Below are 16,170 nucleotides of genomic sequence, written 5' to 3' on the forward strand. Positions count from 1 at the left end.
CTTGTTCTTCATGATGCTCTCTGCGCTTTTAACGGACCTCTGAGACTATCACAGTGCAGGTGCATTTATACGGAGACTTGATTCCACACAGGTGGATTGCATTTATCATCATTAGTCATTTAGATCAACATTGGATCATTCAGAGATCCTCACTGAACTTCTGGAGAGAGTTTGCTGCACTGAAAGTAAAGGGGCTGAATAATTTTGCACGCCCAATTTTTCAGTTTTTGATTTGTTAAAAAAGTTTGAAATATCCAATAAATGTTGTTCCACTTCATGATTGTGTCCCACTTGTTGTTGATTCTTCACAAAAAAATACAGTTTTATATCTTTATGTTTGAAGCCTGAAATGTGTCAAAAGGTTGCAAAGTTCAAGGGGGCCGAATACTTTCGCAAGGCACTGTATACCATTGGGAAAAAGTTATTCCTTGCTGTCATCACAAGAGTCATACACACTGCATCTATAAGGCTGCATGTACAGTCGTGGCCAAAAGTTTTGAGAATGACACAAATATTAATTTCCACAAAGTTTGCTGCTTCAGTGTCTTTAGATATTTTTGTCAGATGTTACTATGGAATACTGAAGTATAAGTACAAACATTTCATAAGTGTCAAAGGCTTTTATTGACAATTACATGAAGTTGATGCAAAGAGTCGATATTTGCAGTGTTGACCCTTCTTTTTCAAGACCTCTGCAATCCGCCCTGGCATGCTGTCAATTAACTTCTGGGCCACATCCTGACTGATGGCAGCCCATTCTTGCATAATCAATGCTTGGAGTTTGTCAGAATTTGTGGGTTTGTGTTTGTCCACCGGCCTCTTGAGGATTGACCACAAGTTCTCAATGGGATTAAGGTCTGGGGAGTTTCCTGGCCATGGACCCAAAATATTGATGTTTTGTTCCCCGAGCCCCTTACTTATCATGTTTGCCTTATGGCAAGGTGCTCCATCATGCTGGAAAAGGCATTGTTTGTCACCAAACTGTTTCTAGATGGTTGGGAGAAGTTGCTCTCGGAGGATGTGTTGGTACCATTCTTTATTCATGGCTGTGTTCTTAGGCAAAATTGTGAGTGAGCCCACTCCCTTGGCTGAGAAGCAACCCCACACATGAATGGTCTCAGGATGCTTTACTGTTGGCATGACACAGGACTGATGGTAGCACTCAACTTGTCTTCTCCGGACAAGCTTTTTTCCAGATGCCCCAAACAATCGGAAAGGGGATTCATCAGAGAAAAGGACTTTACCCTGGTCCTCAACGGTCTAATCCCTGTACCTTTTTCAGAATATCTGTCACGCCCTGGCCTTAGTTATCTTTGTTTTCTTTATTATTTTGGTTAGGTCAGGGTGTGACATGGGGGATTTATTTGTTTTGTTTGGTCTATGGGTTTTTGTATGTTTATGGGGCTGTCCTTTCTAGGTAATTTATAGGTCTATGGTTGCCTAGATTGGTTCTCAATTAGAGGCAGCTGTCTATCGTTGTCTCTGATTGGGAACCATATTTAGGCAGCCATATTCTGTGGGTACTTTGTGGGTGATTTTCTTCTGTCATTGCACCAGATAGGACTGTTTCGGTTTTCACATTTGTTGTTTTGTATTTTGTAGTGTTCTCGGTTATTGTCTATATTAAACATGTTGAACACTAACCACTCTGCATTTTGGTCCTCCTCTCCTTCAGCGGAAGAAAACCGTTACAATATCAGTCTATCCCTGATGTTTTTCCTGGAGAGAAGTGGCTTCTTTGCTGCCCTTCTTGACACCAGGCCATCCTCTAAAAACCTTCACTTCAATGTGCGTGCAGATGCACTCACACCTGCCTGCTGCCATTCCTGAGCAAGCTCTGTAATGGTGGTGCCCTGATCCCACAGCTGAGTCAACTTTAGGAGACAGTCCTGGCGCTTGCTGGACTTTCTTAGGCGCCCTGAAGCCTTCTTCACAACAATTAAACCGCTCTCCGTGAAGTTCTTGATGATCCGATAAATGGTTGATTTTAGGTGCAATCTTATCCTTGGCTGTGAAGCCCTTTTTGTACAAAGCAATGATGACGGGACCCGTTTCCTTGCAGGTAATCATGGTTGACCAAGGAAGAACAATGATTCCAAGCACCACACTCCTTTTGAAGCTTCCAGTCTGTTATTCGAACTCAATCAGCATGACAGAGTGATCTCCAGCCTTGTCCTCGTCAACACTCACACCTGTGTTAATGAGAGAATCACTGACATGATGTCAGCTGGTCCTTTTTTGGCAATGCTGAAATGCAGTGGAAATGTTTTTTGGTGATTCAGTTAATTTGCATGGCAAAGAGGGACTTTGCAGTTAATTGCAATTCATCTGACCACTTTTGATAACATTCTGGAGTATGTGCAAATTGCCATCATACAAACTGAGGCAGCAGACTGTGAAAATTTATATTTGTGTCATTCTCAAACTTTTTGGCCACAACTGTACACAGGCAACCTAATTCTGATCTTTTTCCACTAAATGGTCTTTTGACCAAACAGATCAGATCAGCTCTTTTGCCAATGATTAGACAACAAATCAGAATTAACCTGTTTGTGTAAAAGCAGCCTTTGAAAATGATTCCAAGTCCACATCCAGTCTCTCCGACTTAATAACAGTCTGGTCGACAGAGACTTGCTGTGTGTCTTCTCTCTGATATTGTGACAGTGTGTCTCATACATGAGCAGAAGAGGGCCCCTTATACTCTCTGTTTTACATTTACAGCAAGTGTTTCCCTTGATTTCGGAGCCGTTGGAAGATGAGAGGGAGAGGTGCTTTGACCCAGGGCACAGAGGGCAGAGCAAGACAGAGTCTGAGTGTGTGTCTCATGCCTCCAGGCTTTGATGGCTTGCTACAGAGGAGTTTAAATATGGGGACCACGGGAGAGTTCCCTCCGCCCCCGAAGCGGGCAAAAAAATGTATTGGCCCTCCTTGACTGTGTAGAGAAAAATGTACGTTTTAAAATTAATTTCCTGCAATTATACTTATTTTGCCATGGGGCAGAGAGACATTTTTGTAGATTTACAGCAAGTTTTCTGAAGTTCTACTCATTTTGGCACGGGGCGAAGAGAACATTTTGCAATTTTCTAACAAATGTCATGCAATTCTACTCATTTTGCCATGGGGCAGATACTTTTTTTGCAGTTTTAAAGCTAATTTCCTGCAATTCTATACATTTTGCCATGGGGTGGTGAGACATTTTTTTCAGTTTTAAAGCAAATTTCCTGCAATTCTACACATTTTGCCATAACGTATGCCATGCTAATGATATCTGAGTGAGTGAATAACAAAATCAATGGGGGCCTCCAGTAGGTCAGGGCCCCTGGGCATTCGGTCGGTATTCGGACATGCAAGTTTAGATAACTAGCTAGATTAACTTAACAATCAAAAACATTTTAGCTGACATGGATAATTGAGTGACTCTTAGTGACTGGAAAAACTCTAGAAAAACTGCTGATGCAAAACCAGATTTCAAACTTACACCTTGTGTATTCTATTATTTTAACTCTCAACATTAATTCAAATGTTTTATAAAGTAAACGGCCGGAGGCCCTAAGTGTCCGCTTATATCACTTATTCCTCCAATTACGGCCTACCCCAGCCAAACTCTAACGCAGACGACGATGGGCCAATTGTATGCCGCACTACGGGACTCCCAATCGCGGCCGGCTGTGACACAGTCTGGAATCGGACCAAGGTCTGTAGTAACGCTTCCAGCACTGAGATTGTAATGATTACTCAGGGAGAAAAAAGGTGTAGATTCACACGCAGAGTTTGGCAGGTGTTTATTTTGCCATCGCAGAAGGCAGGAGCCGTGGTCACAGGCAGGCAATGGTCACACACAGGTAGGCAAACAGGCAGGTAAATCAAAACTAGGGCTGAAGGCTATAACTGGTTCTCACAAATGAGCTAGGGAAAGGCTTAGTAGAGTCAAAACTAACAATACCTCACAAAGGCACAAACATAATGAGCTGAACTAAATAAGGATCTGATGAAACCAGGTGAGTAACTAACACAGGTAAAATCAATGAACAAAAATGAAAGTCAGGACTGTGTTCAGGACACAAAGAAACAGGGTTAGGGGAGGGATGTCCTTGTCTCATCGCGCACCAGCGACTCCTGTGGCGCGCAGTGCGCGCTAACCAAGGTTGCCAGGTGCACGGTGTTTCCTCCTACACATTGGTGCGGCTGGCTTCCGGGTTGGATGCGCTGTGTTAAGAAGCAGTTCAACCTTCGTCTCTCCCCGAGCCCGTACTGGAGTTGTAGCGATGAGACAAGATAGTAGCTACTAAAAACAATTGGATACCATGAAACTGGGGAGAAAAAGGGGTAAAAAGAAAAAAAAAGAAACAGGGTTGTGTTCAAGAACACAACGAAACAGAACACAAGATTGACGAAGAAAATAAATACAGAACCTTAAAGAGATGCAGTGCCTTAGATCGCTGCGCCACTCAGGAGCCCCTATAACAATAATAGATGTAATTGTCCATTTTTGTAATCTGCAATGTCAAAGTGGAAGACATTAAAATATATATATATATATATATATATATATATATATGAAAAAGAAAACACTAATACATCTTGATTAGATAAGTATGCAACCCCATGTTAGAATCACCTTTGCCAGCGATTACAGCTGTGATTCTTTCTGGGTAAGTCTCTTAGAGCTATCTTCAAGCTCTGTCAAATTGGTTGTTGCTCATTGCTGGACAACCATTTTCAGGTCTTGCAATAGATTTTCAAGCAGATTTCAGTCAAAACTATAATTCGGCCACTCAGGAACATTCACTGTCTTCTTGGTAAGCAACTCCAGTGGAGATTTGGCCTTGTGTTTTAGGTTATTGCTGAAAGGGGAATTAATCTCCCAGTGTCTGTCTGGTGGAAAACAGACTGAACCAGTTTTTCCTCAAGGATTTTGCCTTTGCTTAGCTCCATTCCATTTACTTTTTATCCTGAAAAACTCCCCCGTCCTTAACGATTACAAGCATACCCATATTATGCAGCCAACGCCGTGCTCTAAAATGTGAAGAATGCTACTCGGTAATGTGTTGTATTGGATTTGCCCCAAACATAACATTTTGCATTCAAGGCAAAAAGTGAATTGCTTTGCCACACTCTTTGCAGTATTACTTTAGTGCCTTGTTGGAAACAGGATGCATGTTTTGGAATATTTTGATTCCGCACAAGCTTCCTTCTTTTCACTCTGTCAATTAGGTTAGTATAGTGGAGTAACTACAATGCTGTTGAACCAACCTCAGTTTTCTCCTATCACAGCCATTCAACTATGTAACAGTTTTAAAGTCACCATTGGCCTCATGGTGAAATCCCTGAGTGGTTTCCTTCCTCTCCGGCAACTGAGTTAGGAAGGAAGCCTGCATCTTTGTAGTGATGGGGTGTAATGATACACCATCCAAAGGGATATTGCATGTCTGCTTTTCATTCTCTTTTTGCCCATCTACCAATAGGTGCCCTTCTTTGTGAGGCATTGGAAAACCTCCCTGGTCTTTGTTGTTTAATCTGTGTTTGAAATCCACTGCTCGACTGAGGGACCTTACAGATAATTGTATGTGTGGTGTACAGAGATGACGCAGTCATTAAAATAATATGTTAAACACTATTATTGCAGACAGAGTGAGTCCATGCAACTTATTATGTGACTTGTTAATAAAACGTGTACTCCTTACCTTATTTAGGCTTGCCATAATAAAGTGGTTGAATACTTATTGACTCAAGACATTCCATCACTTGATTTTTTATGATTTTAATTCCACTTTGACAATATGGGGTATTATGTGTAGGCCAGTGACAAAACGTTTAAATTTAATCCATTTAAATTCAAGCTGTAACAACAAAATGTGGAAAAAGTCAAGGGGTGTGAATACTTTCAGAAGGCACTGTAATAGTGTCAGAGAGAGAACTTACTTTTTACTTGTCTGAACGGCATTGTACATGCTGCAACAAGAAGCTGAATGGCAGGTATTGTTACAATGATAAGATGATCAGAAATATCAAAACATGTTATAACAACATCTATCGTAATGTGTCCTTTATTGTTCATATCTCCAGTGTATTATTTCTGCAATGATCATTTGATTTTCTGTTCTTATTGCACCACCTAGCGGCCACACTGGGAACACATTGCATGTTTGTTTTTTTGAGTACTTCCCATACTTCTCTTCCCTCTTACATATGCGGTGTATTAACTAAGAACCAAATGGAAGCAAACAGGCCGTAACAGGGAGGGACTAACCTAGATTTGTCCAAAAATAATAACTTGTTTTTAGTTGCAAAACAGTTTGTGTGGACTAATACATAATCAGTGTTGCTCTCATTTAGAGTGTGAGTCTGGAGGGGGGTTGGCAGGGGGTGGGGACAGTAGTTGGGGAGAGGGGTTAGTTGTTTTTTAAGAGCAGTCATTCTGTTTCTATGATTTGGGTCCTTTTATAAAGCCTTTGGTTTATTGAACAATTCTGAGCAGCACTGTAGGAAGGACAATCAAGGTACTGTTACTGAATACCCTTGTTTTCTATTGCACTATATTTTGAAATCTATTGAAACCATATACATATGCTTGAAATATGTGAACTCGTCATTGGTAATAGCAAATTTGACAGCCATAGAATTTGCAGTGCAGAAAAGAGCAACAATGAAATATAGCTATGTTCTTCGGCCACCCACCATAATAAATAAAACAACGGTGCTTATTTATCTATCTCTATGTCTAAGAAAGCTGAGGATACACACACACACACACACACACACACTCAGTGCTTTTGTTCATGCTGGGATCCTGAGTGTTGTGGTTAAGAGCAGGCAGGCAACTGAGCCCAGTTTTGCAGTCTTGTGCATTCTCAAGGACGTGCCTGGAGTGGACAAATCATGCTCATTGGGTGGGAGAGGGACTCAGCGCTTTACCCAAGATGAAGGGGGAGAGGAGGAAGACTTCCTTGAAAGAAGAAACATCTATTCCTTCACTATTTTCACTCTTCGGCCTACTCCTTTTTTTCCAGGCAGGTAAGTGTATTATTGTATTACGAGAAGAGGCTTTCAAACTTTACGACTTGCTTTTTTTGGGAAACACAATGTGGAAAAGATCTAGTGGCTGAGTCAGGAAATAAGTTTAAAGTAAGAGTAGTTTGAATGAATAGATATGTGACTATATTGGCAAATATGTTTATCACATAGTAGTCAGGTAATAGTGTAGATATTTGAGATTTTACATAGCTTTCTTATTTCAATTCACAGGTTGTTTCACATTTGTTTTGTTATACAGAATTTGGTTGTAACCATTATTCCGTTATGTACTTGATCAATTAATGAAATACTATGTTAAAGTAGGCTAAGTGCTAAACAACATATTTCCTTGGCCCAGGCAGTGAGAATTGTTTTGTTCTGGTGTACCCTCTGTGTAGATTAGCTCCAAGCCACAGGTCTATTGAGCCATACAGCTGTAGTAAAAGGAACCTGGGTGAGCTGAGCTGTTATTGGAAGTATAGGTTAACAATTATTATATTACGAGAAGAGGCTTTGGGGGTCTTGGAGTTGGAGCCCAAGCAGCAGTGGAGGTGGTGGTGGTGTCTCTGCATTAGGAGCCTGGCTCAGCCTGCTTCTGCTGTGTGGCTGTCTGTTGTGTCATTGTGACCATCCACTATTAGCAGAATCACTGAACCCTTGTGTCTCCTGCTTCTACAATCACAAAGAGCATGTCTCTCCCAGTGGCTTTTTATACCACGGGAGGGAGGAAATCAGGCCAACAATCCTGGCCTTTGTCTGCCTCTCCCGGCAACCTCCTTCAGGCTGAAAATTGTTGCCACGGCGATCGAGCGATGCCATGCAGACACGCTACAGGGAGCAGAGCTGTGGCCGAGGAAGGTCGGTGCCAGACGCTCTCTCTCTCTCTCTCTCTCTATTGCCCCAGCATGACATGCAACAGCCCATCCATTAGGTACAGTGCCCATCAGTGGCTCTAGCCTATGGCTACATGTGGTCAAGGATGTGGTGACTTATAGGAAACTCCGCTGTGAGTATAATGGCATTACTGTGTGTGGTTTCCAGGGCAGAACTAGACTCTAAGGGATGATATGCGGGTTATGTTGTAAGCCATCCTCCTGTATGCTGAAGGGGGATCCATTAATGATCCACAAATCAAAACAGATGAAATACGTTGGGCTTGTTTGGAGAGGTCCTTACCCGTTATTGAATTTTCACTGAATGATTGATTGCGGTAATAATGAGGACGTTTGAGGGCGCTGTTTTCGCTTGTAGATTTAACTGGATTTTGAGTAGTCTTGATTTGAAAAGTCTACTTCTGGACTCATTTAGGGATTGGAGTGGAAACTTTAGACCCATATCTGACTTTATTTAATACTGTATATCTGTGAATGGCATATAAAGACAAAATACAAAACATCAGAAAGTTCCAGACTCGTTATTAGGACCTTATACTAGAGTAGATCACTCTGCTTAGAGTAATGAACCACTTACACGTGATCACTATATCCTGCACTGTATAGTCTGCCACAGTGTTCACTGAACATCTTGTGTTGGACTGTGTCCATGCAGTCAGAGTGGCCGGCGTCAACATCACCAGTCAGGCTCATCTGGTCCGAGGCACGTTGGGTGGAGAGGCCCTCCTCTCCGTCAGCTACACCAGCACTAGCTCTGACCAACCGGTCATCAAGTGGCAGCTGAAGAGGGACAAGCAGCAGCCCATCACCGTAGTCCAGTCCATAGGCACCAGCATCATCGGGAACCTGCGGCCCGAGTACAGGGACCGCATCATGGTGTTTGAAAACGGCACCTTGCTCCTCCACAACCTGCAGCTGTCTGACGAGGGGGCCTACGAAGTGGAGATCTCCATCACAGACGATCCCTTCACTGCGGAGCGCAACATCAACCTCACCGTAGATGGTAGGAAAGCTTCCTCTGTAGATCATTTGGTAGAGCATGGCGCTTGCAACGCCAGGATAGTGGGTTATAGATTCCCAGGATCACCCATACACACAGTATGTAAAATATTTAGGCACGCGTGACTGTAAGTCGCTTTGGATAAAAGTTTCTGCTAAATGGCATATTTAGTTTATTTCAATAATTGAGATTGTGTTTACAATACTGCTCAGGCTGACATATCAAATAAACAGTCCAACAACTGACCAACTATTTACCTTAGTGAATTTACATCACATGATGCTATCCCAGACTGAGGTGCAAGGCTAAAAAGTGTGGCCATACTTTAAACAAAGTATATCTTATATCTTAGTATATCTTATACCTTTATAAGTTATTTCGAAGGCCTACTTTTTAAAGAGTAGGTAGCTTGTTATTTCTTCACAAATAATTTACTGGTATAAGCAAATGCCATACTATATAAACTGGTTATGTCTCCTGTAGATCATCTATTTGACATGCTGTTGTGTATTGTCCCCACAGTACCTGTGTCCAGACCCTTCGTCCAAATGATAGCCTCCTCGGTGCTGGAGTTGAGTGAACTCTTCACCTTACACTGTTCCCACGGCGATGGCACCAAGCCCACCTATGGCTGGCTGAAAGGGGGAAATGTGCTGACCAATGACTCCCGCTTGCTCCTGTCACATGACATGAAGTATCTGACCATCGCCCGGGTGCTGATGTCAGACGATGACTTCTACAGCTGTACAGTGGAGAACCCAATAAGCAGCATGAGGAGTGTGCCCGTCAAACTCACCGTCTACAGTAAGTAGAACCACAGTTGTAGTACTTGCTCCTTAGCAAGCATATTTATATTGATTGCTTCAGCATGTACCTGTCAGAGAAAGGTTGAGATACAAGTTAATTCTGAAGAAACTAAATTGACCGACCGACCGGACCAGACCAGTGAAAAGCAAGTTATTTATGATGTCCAGGAGCTGAGGTCTTGCCCCAGTGGAGCAGACTAATTCTTACTTCATTATTGGCCTTACAGGGACAAGGGATGTGTACCAAATGGTACCCTATTCCATTTGTAGTGCACTACTTTTGACCATGATCCAAAGTAGTGCACTATAAAGGGAATATGGTGCCATTTGGGACGTGTGACAAAATATCAGCTAGCCCAGTGAGGGTCCTATATTCTCTCCGTACATACAGCCCTGTACAAGCAGCCACTTTCACACACAGACTTGGCTGGCACAGCTAGTGCTGGAAATCCTTAGCTTGGTTCCAGATCTGTTTGTGCTGTCTAGTCCAGTACCAGGCTAGTAGAACCTAGCATTTTAACTCATTCTGCAACGCTTCCATTTTATTTGATGTTATTTGGGCCTCCACTAACAGTTCTAAAGTGGAGTGCGTAAAGAGAGCCCTATAGTAGAGAAAGAGGAGAGTGTAGCTCATTTCCAGAGCCTAGAGGTGACATCTTTGTCTAGTCCGAGAGGATTCTTCGCTTGGACAGTGGTGAAGTGCTTGCGGTGTTTGAGAAAGGACTACTCTGTTGACCATAGGATTCCTTCCTTTGCTAGGACGGAGTTCCCTGTATATCATCCTCACCACCGGGGGCATTTTCCTCCTCATCACCCTGGTGACAGTGTGCGCCTGCTGGAAGCCCTCCAGAAAGTAAGAGCTCCACATTGTGCCTCCATCTCCCTATTTGCTTTGATATGTCTCGGGAGCCAGAACTAAGCACTAGGCAAGGAGCAGGCGGCTAGAATCTTAATGCCCTGGCCCTGCTCTCTACTACTCTGCGTCCAATGTTACAGGTTCTGACACTGCTAGTATCGTCTGGGATGGATTCTATCCTCTTGTCTACAATGCAATGATAACGGTGTCTCACTAGCCTGGTGCCAGAGCTGTTTGTGCTGTATAGCCTACTCCTATAGTCATTGTCAATGGTGTGGCTATACAGCACAAGCAGATCTGCGACCAGGCTAGATTTACACTGTATGGAGTAATTTTAAAAACAATTGGGCTTACATGTTCTTGAAGGAAACAGAAACTGAATGTAAATGGGCACTACACGAGTATACATGCGAAACGCTCATCTCCTATTTGTCTCTGGTTGGGGTTAAGGAAGAAGCGGCGGGCTGCCATGGCAGCCGCGTTGCAGAGATCTCCGGTATATGTAGAGCGTTGTGACGTCAGGCGTGACGTCAGTCACGAGGGTAAGGGGAGAGAGGGATGTGAGCTTTTGGCAGTCAGGTTCTTTTTGATTGTGTGATTTTCTTTGTTCTCCACGCTAATTATTTAGTTAATTTATTCATTCTTCCTATTTCAGATATTTGAACGCAAACCTTTGTAGATGGACAGATTTCATGGCAAAGTTATAGTCAGTACACATTTTTTTGCAGAGTAGTCCTACACTCAGTTTGTGCAGTTGTTTCACACATTTTTTCATTTGCAGTTGATGTGGTGCCAACAACAATAGCCCATGGAACACCTGGCCGTAGGAGCCCAATGGCTCTTTACGTTCTCAATGAAGATGTAAGTTACAGATTTTTCAATTTACAAAGACTTGATTATTTTAAAGAATGTTGCTAGTTTTCCCTTCATCTTTTCTGCTTAAATATATTCCTTCATTGTTGTTGTTCCAGGACAGTCTCAAAAGTGAGGACGAGTATTCAGCCAACTCCATCAGCCTCTCAGTCCTCGCCCCGCCCGGTTACCCCAGCCCCCTCCCACTGTCCTCCCACTCACCCGAGGCACCCACTCGGCCTGTCCGAAAATATCCCCATACCCCTGTGCCCTCGCCCCCTACCACCCCACTCAGGCCCCCTGGCCAGCCACCTGTCATGCCCTCAACTCCGCCTGGTTCACCTCCACATGTTCAGAGCTCTGGGCATAAACTTCGCCCTCCTGTGGGCATCCCCTCCAATCGACAGACAGAGGAGCCCCCGGCCATCCCAGAGGCCGACGACCAGGATTAATGTCTGAATGACCACCCCCACTCACCTATCACTGCTTCACCTGTAGAATTCATCCACATCTATCCATGGACATGTGTGCATTATCTTGTCTGTTTAGTTGAGTTTTGGTGTAAAGATATTTGTTACACCAGGATCAACTGCTCTGATCATGGTTTTCCTATACCCCTGGATACGTTGTTCATTTTCCCCACCAAGGTTTAAAAACATGAAACATCGTTCATACTGCACAACGCCGCTGTGAGATTGCTTCAGGTGTGAATCAACTTGGACCAATGGCCTCCATGTAGCCTGACTCTAGATCACTTTGTGCTTTAGCCAACTCCTCTCTGCTGTGGTGACGATGATAGTCAGAACACATACAGATCTGGGACCAGGCTAACCCCCGTGGCTATTCTGATGAACTCATGTAACATCTCCACACACCTTTCTAGTACAGTATCCACCAATAATTTTTGGGGGGCAAGCAATGTATGGCAGTTGCCACATGGTAAGGAGCAAGGGGGATGTAAATGGCCACAGTCAATTTACACTGGGATCTGAATATGTTATTACTTGAAAGTTAAGGTAATGATAATGCGTGGAGTGCAATTTCAAATCAAATTTTATTTGTCACAAATTTGTTTGATTTGCTACTTCCAGTAGAGGTAATGGGGAAGGGCGTCACAAAGAAACTGACAACATAAGCCTTGGACTCATAATGTACATATGTCAATAGTGTATGTAATGTTCTTAGAATTGTTTTGGGGACCTTTTACCTCCAAATACATTTTTTCAAAATAACATTTAATCCTAAAACCGTCTTTCTAGTCCATGTTTCAAAATGAAGTATGCCCTTTTATAACCTCAAAAATCAAACAATAAATGCTATGTTGGAAAATACCATAAAATAGTTTTACTTTTACCCGTTCAACACCATAAAAACTGTTATTTATTTTCAATACTAGCTGCATGCCAGTCTGCAAGTCCTTCATGTGTCCAGTAGGTGATGCCCAAGGTCAGTTTTCTGTGTTTTTCCTAAGAAGTGCAACAGCGGAAGGTTTGATTTTATTGGGATCTCTTTCAGCCCACAAAGGGCTATTTTTCCAATTGTCATTAAGAAATGTAAAAAAAATAACAAAATGTTGAAAAACTACTACATCTAAGAAAAAACACAATACACAAAAACACAGTTACAAATCCCTAATACATTTTACAAGATACAACCCCCCCACCCACCCACATGCCTTCTATAGATGAGATAGCTTTGCTCTGTATGCTCTCTCAAATGCTTTTAGCTGTAGTATATCTAAGCAGTAGGGAATTTCACACACAGAACACAGTGATTACCGTAGTAACCTATGTTGTTTTTGCCAACTATCACATTCAAATTTGCATTTGATTTCATAGTCTGTAACACAGCCTTGGGCCAGAGTCAAAATTGTTCATGACCGGGATGACGAGGTCTGTGATTATACAGAGGGCCTACCCTACCGGTATATCTCTAATCATAGACCAGCGCTCTTGACTGTTACGGGGTGGATACTTCTAATCAAACTGATGAGACCCCTGGGTCAATCACTGGGTTTAAAATGGAGACCTGCACTCCAACACTAAAGGCTACAGAACACTAACTGGTAGATTGAGCTTGAATAGAGGTCTAAAGTGCTTTCAGAGGTTGAGATGAAGGTTGAGGCCCCAGCTGAAAAGACCTACAAGTGGAGCATGCTAACCTCAGGGCCGGCTTCCAGGCATAATGCGACATAAGATATTATTTTAGGAAGACTCAGTCTGGGTCTCAACTTACTGTTGTGAGTTAGAATAGTAGAATACACAAGGTGGAAGTTTGAAATTTGGTTGTGCACGAGCAGTCTTTCTCTTGTTTTGTCAGTCATTGACAGTCACTCAATTAGCCTCAGTTAGTCTAGCCAGGTATCTAAAACTTGTGGTAGTCATGGCCGAATACCAACCGGGCATGCAGGGCGCCCCCATTCATTTATATTATTCACTCTCCCTCAGATACTGTATCATTAACATGGCCTAAGTCATACCAAAATGTGTAGATTACCGGAAATTAGCTTTAAAACTGAAAAATGTTTTCTCCAAGCCATGGCAACATTTGTAGAATTGCAGAAAATTAGCTTTAAAACTGAAAAAATGTATCTCTGCCACATGGCAAAATTTGTATAATTGCATGAAATTTCTAATAAAATCGCAAAATGTTCTCGCTGCTCCATGGCAAAATGTGTAGAACTGCAGAAGATTTGCTTTAAAACTGCAAAAAGATCTCTCTAGCCCATGGCAAAATCAATAGATTTTGGGGGGTGGGGGGGGGCTGATTTACCTTCAGAACTTCACAGCGCACAATTGCACTGACATGCGGTCAATGGCTCCGTCAAGCCCAGGAACAGACCATTACAACGGTATAAGACATTTGGATGCCCCCACAACATATTTAGTTTGGACCACAAGGCAAATGCAGTACCATAGAGGTGTGTTTCAAGCTCAGAAATAACTTTAGTCTGCTACTTCCATAGAGGCTTCTCGTGTGAAGACCACAGCTTTTATATTGCTCTGTTGGTGGACAAACAGTAGGCCTATCCAAAGCCTTGTAGAAGGCTCTCGACCAGTTCACCTATAACAAAAGGTGTCCAGTAGTCCCCCAGCCCAAGGACCATTAAAGAAGCCCTCCATCTGATTATGCCCCCATTATGCTCTTTACGCTAGTCTCTGATTAGCGACAAAGATTCTGGGCAAATAACAATTCAGTGAAAAATTGTGACTTAAAAGTTAATAGTATTTATGCAATGTGTTTATGCAATGTCTCATTAACTTTAATTGTTAGGTGACTTCGTACCATTGTACATGTGTTATGTTGTTGTTGTTGCCATTGATTTTATTGTTGTTTGACAGATGTCCCTCCTCTTTATAGAAATGGCCCTAAGGCAGTAAGATACCCCTGATTTACCTACAGGACAGTATCTGTGCTTGATGTATCCAATAGCTACAGAGGAGGACAAAGAGGAAGAATAGGTAAATAAGAGTCTTTCATCCTCCCAGACATGAGGACACAAAACATGAAGGATGTGGAGAAAGGAGAGAGAAAGGAGATAAAAGGAGCTTCTGAGCAGTGTTCAATATTTCTGAGCTGTGTTGGGGTCTGAGGGAGAGAGAGAGAGAGAGAGAGAGAGAGAGAGAGAGAGAGAGAAAGAGAGAGTAAGTGAGAGAGAGAGAAAGAGAGAGTAAGTGAGAGAGAGAGAGAGAAAGAGAGAGTAAGAGAGAGAGAGAGTGAGTGAGTGAGTGAGTGAGTGAGTGAGTGAGTGAGTGAGGATAAAGTGTGAGAGTAGGAGAGAGGTGGGGGGAGCAAGAGAGAAAGAGAGGGATGAGGAGAAGGAGATAAAGGGAGAGAGCGCGGGAGCAAGAGAGAGAAAGAGATAGAGAGAAAGAGAGAGAGAGGTTGGTTGGTGCCCATGTTCCATCCTTATTATCAGGGTAATGGCTTCCTCTCAGATCTCCAGCTGTACATCTTTTATCATGAAAATCGGACCACACTTTGCACTTCGTCGCCTTTGTTGCGTTGATTCTGCCTCCCTGATTACCCGGAAAGGTGTGACGCTCCTTTCTCTCAAGTTACATAAGCGTTGAAAACGTATCTGGTTTTGATCCTCAGCCCAATTGTTCCTGTTCCATTTGTAAATATAATTTGGCTCCGGCCACACAACGCTCTAGGCTACTGAGCTGGGCTGGCACAATATAACATTGTAAGCAAATACAGAAGAGTGGTTCTGTTTGATTGAGTTGGTTGTTCTGGAACATTGTCTTTGATCTACGGAGCCATCTCTCATCTCCCGTATTAGTCTGAGCTCTCAGTGTGCCTTTTCTGCCTCTCCCACTCAGGTGATGTGTACTTCGCGGCCTATACCTTCGGGACAGGTTGGTCACAGCAGCTACGTCCGTCCGTGTGGCTCTATCTGGCCTGTGTTGTGTTGAGGAGTCAGTCAGTCAGTGGCATATCCGTCCCTGTGAATCAAGGCGGAGGAGGCTGTTAGTCCTCCCTCGGGGCAATTAATTATAGCAGACCTGTATGGTTGGAATAGGCTTTCCCCTGCCTAGTGTGAGCGTACCACACACACACACACACATATGGGAGTGCAAGCATGCACATGCATGCACACACACACACACTACTCTCAATCAGCGGGATAGATAGTGAGAGAGGGGGAGGACAGTGACAGCATGAGCATTGCCAAATAGAAGCCCATGTCTTTATGAAGACATTCTTGTGAGTCAGTGTTGTGGATCGTTGGCCCTAATGCTAACC

At 43.0% G+C, this 16,170-nt stretch overlaps 1 protein-coding gene across 4 annotated transcripts; it reads left to right on the plus strand.

Moving 5' to 3' along the window:
* Nucleotides 1-6,282: 6,282 nt before the first annotated feature.
* On the plus strand, nt 6,283-12,760 carry LOC110503534 (hepatic and glial cell adhesion molecule). Of its 4 annotated transcripts, none has more exons than XM_090219095.1 (7): nt 6,283-7,014; nt 8,567-8,910; nt 9,430-9,711; nt 10,473-10,566; nt 11,020-11,111; nt 11,351-11,430; nt 11,541-12,760. In XM_090219095.1, the coding sequence occupies exons 1-7, from the start codon at nt 6,647-6,649 to the stop codon at nt 11,871-11,873; spliced, it is 1,593 nt and encodes a 530-aa protein (XP_090075221.1). In that variant the 5' UTR covers nt 6,283-6,646; the 3' UTR covers nt 11,874-12,760. The 4 variants fall into 4 exon arrangements, with proteins under 4 accessions (XP_090075221.1, XP_090075222.1, XP_090075223.1 ...); XM_090219096.1 differs by having other exon boundaries at nt 6,299-7,014; nt 8,563-8,910; XM_090219097.1 differs by having other exon boundaries at nt 6,914-7,872; nt 8,563-8,910.
* The last annotated feature ends 3,410 nt before the right edge of the window (nt 12,761-16,170 follow it).

This window comes from Oncorhynchus mykiss, chromosome 24 (genome assembly GCF_057628025.1).
Source record: "Oncorhynchus mykiss isolate SJ-2025 chromosome 24, ASM5762802v1, whole genome shotgun sequence".
NCBI classification, from domain to species: domain Eukaryota; kingdom Metazoa; phylum Chordata; class Actinopteri; order Salmoniformes; family Salmonidae; genus Oncorhynchus; species Oncorhynchus mykiss.

Coding starts and splice junctions, on each gene's coding strand:
- LOC110503534 (XM_090219095.1), top strand. CDS start 6,647: ATGAAATATAGCTATGTTCTTCGGCCACCCACCATAATAAATAAAACA. Junction 7,015..8,566: donor ACTCCTTTTTTTCCAGGCAG/GTAAGTGTATTA, acceptor CCATGCAGTCAG/AGTGGCCGGCGTCAACATCA. Junction 11,112..11,350: donor GCGTGACGTCAGTCACGAGG/GTAAGGGGAGAG, acceptor TTTCATTTGCAG/TTGATGTGGTGCCAACAACA.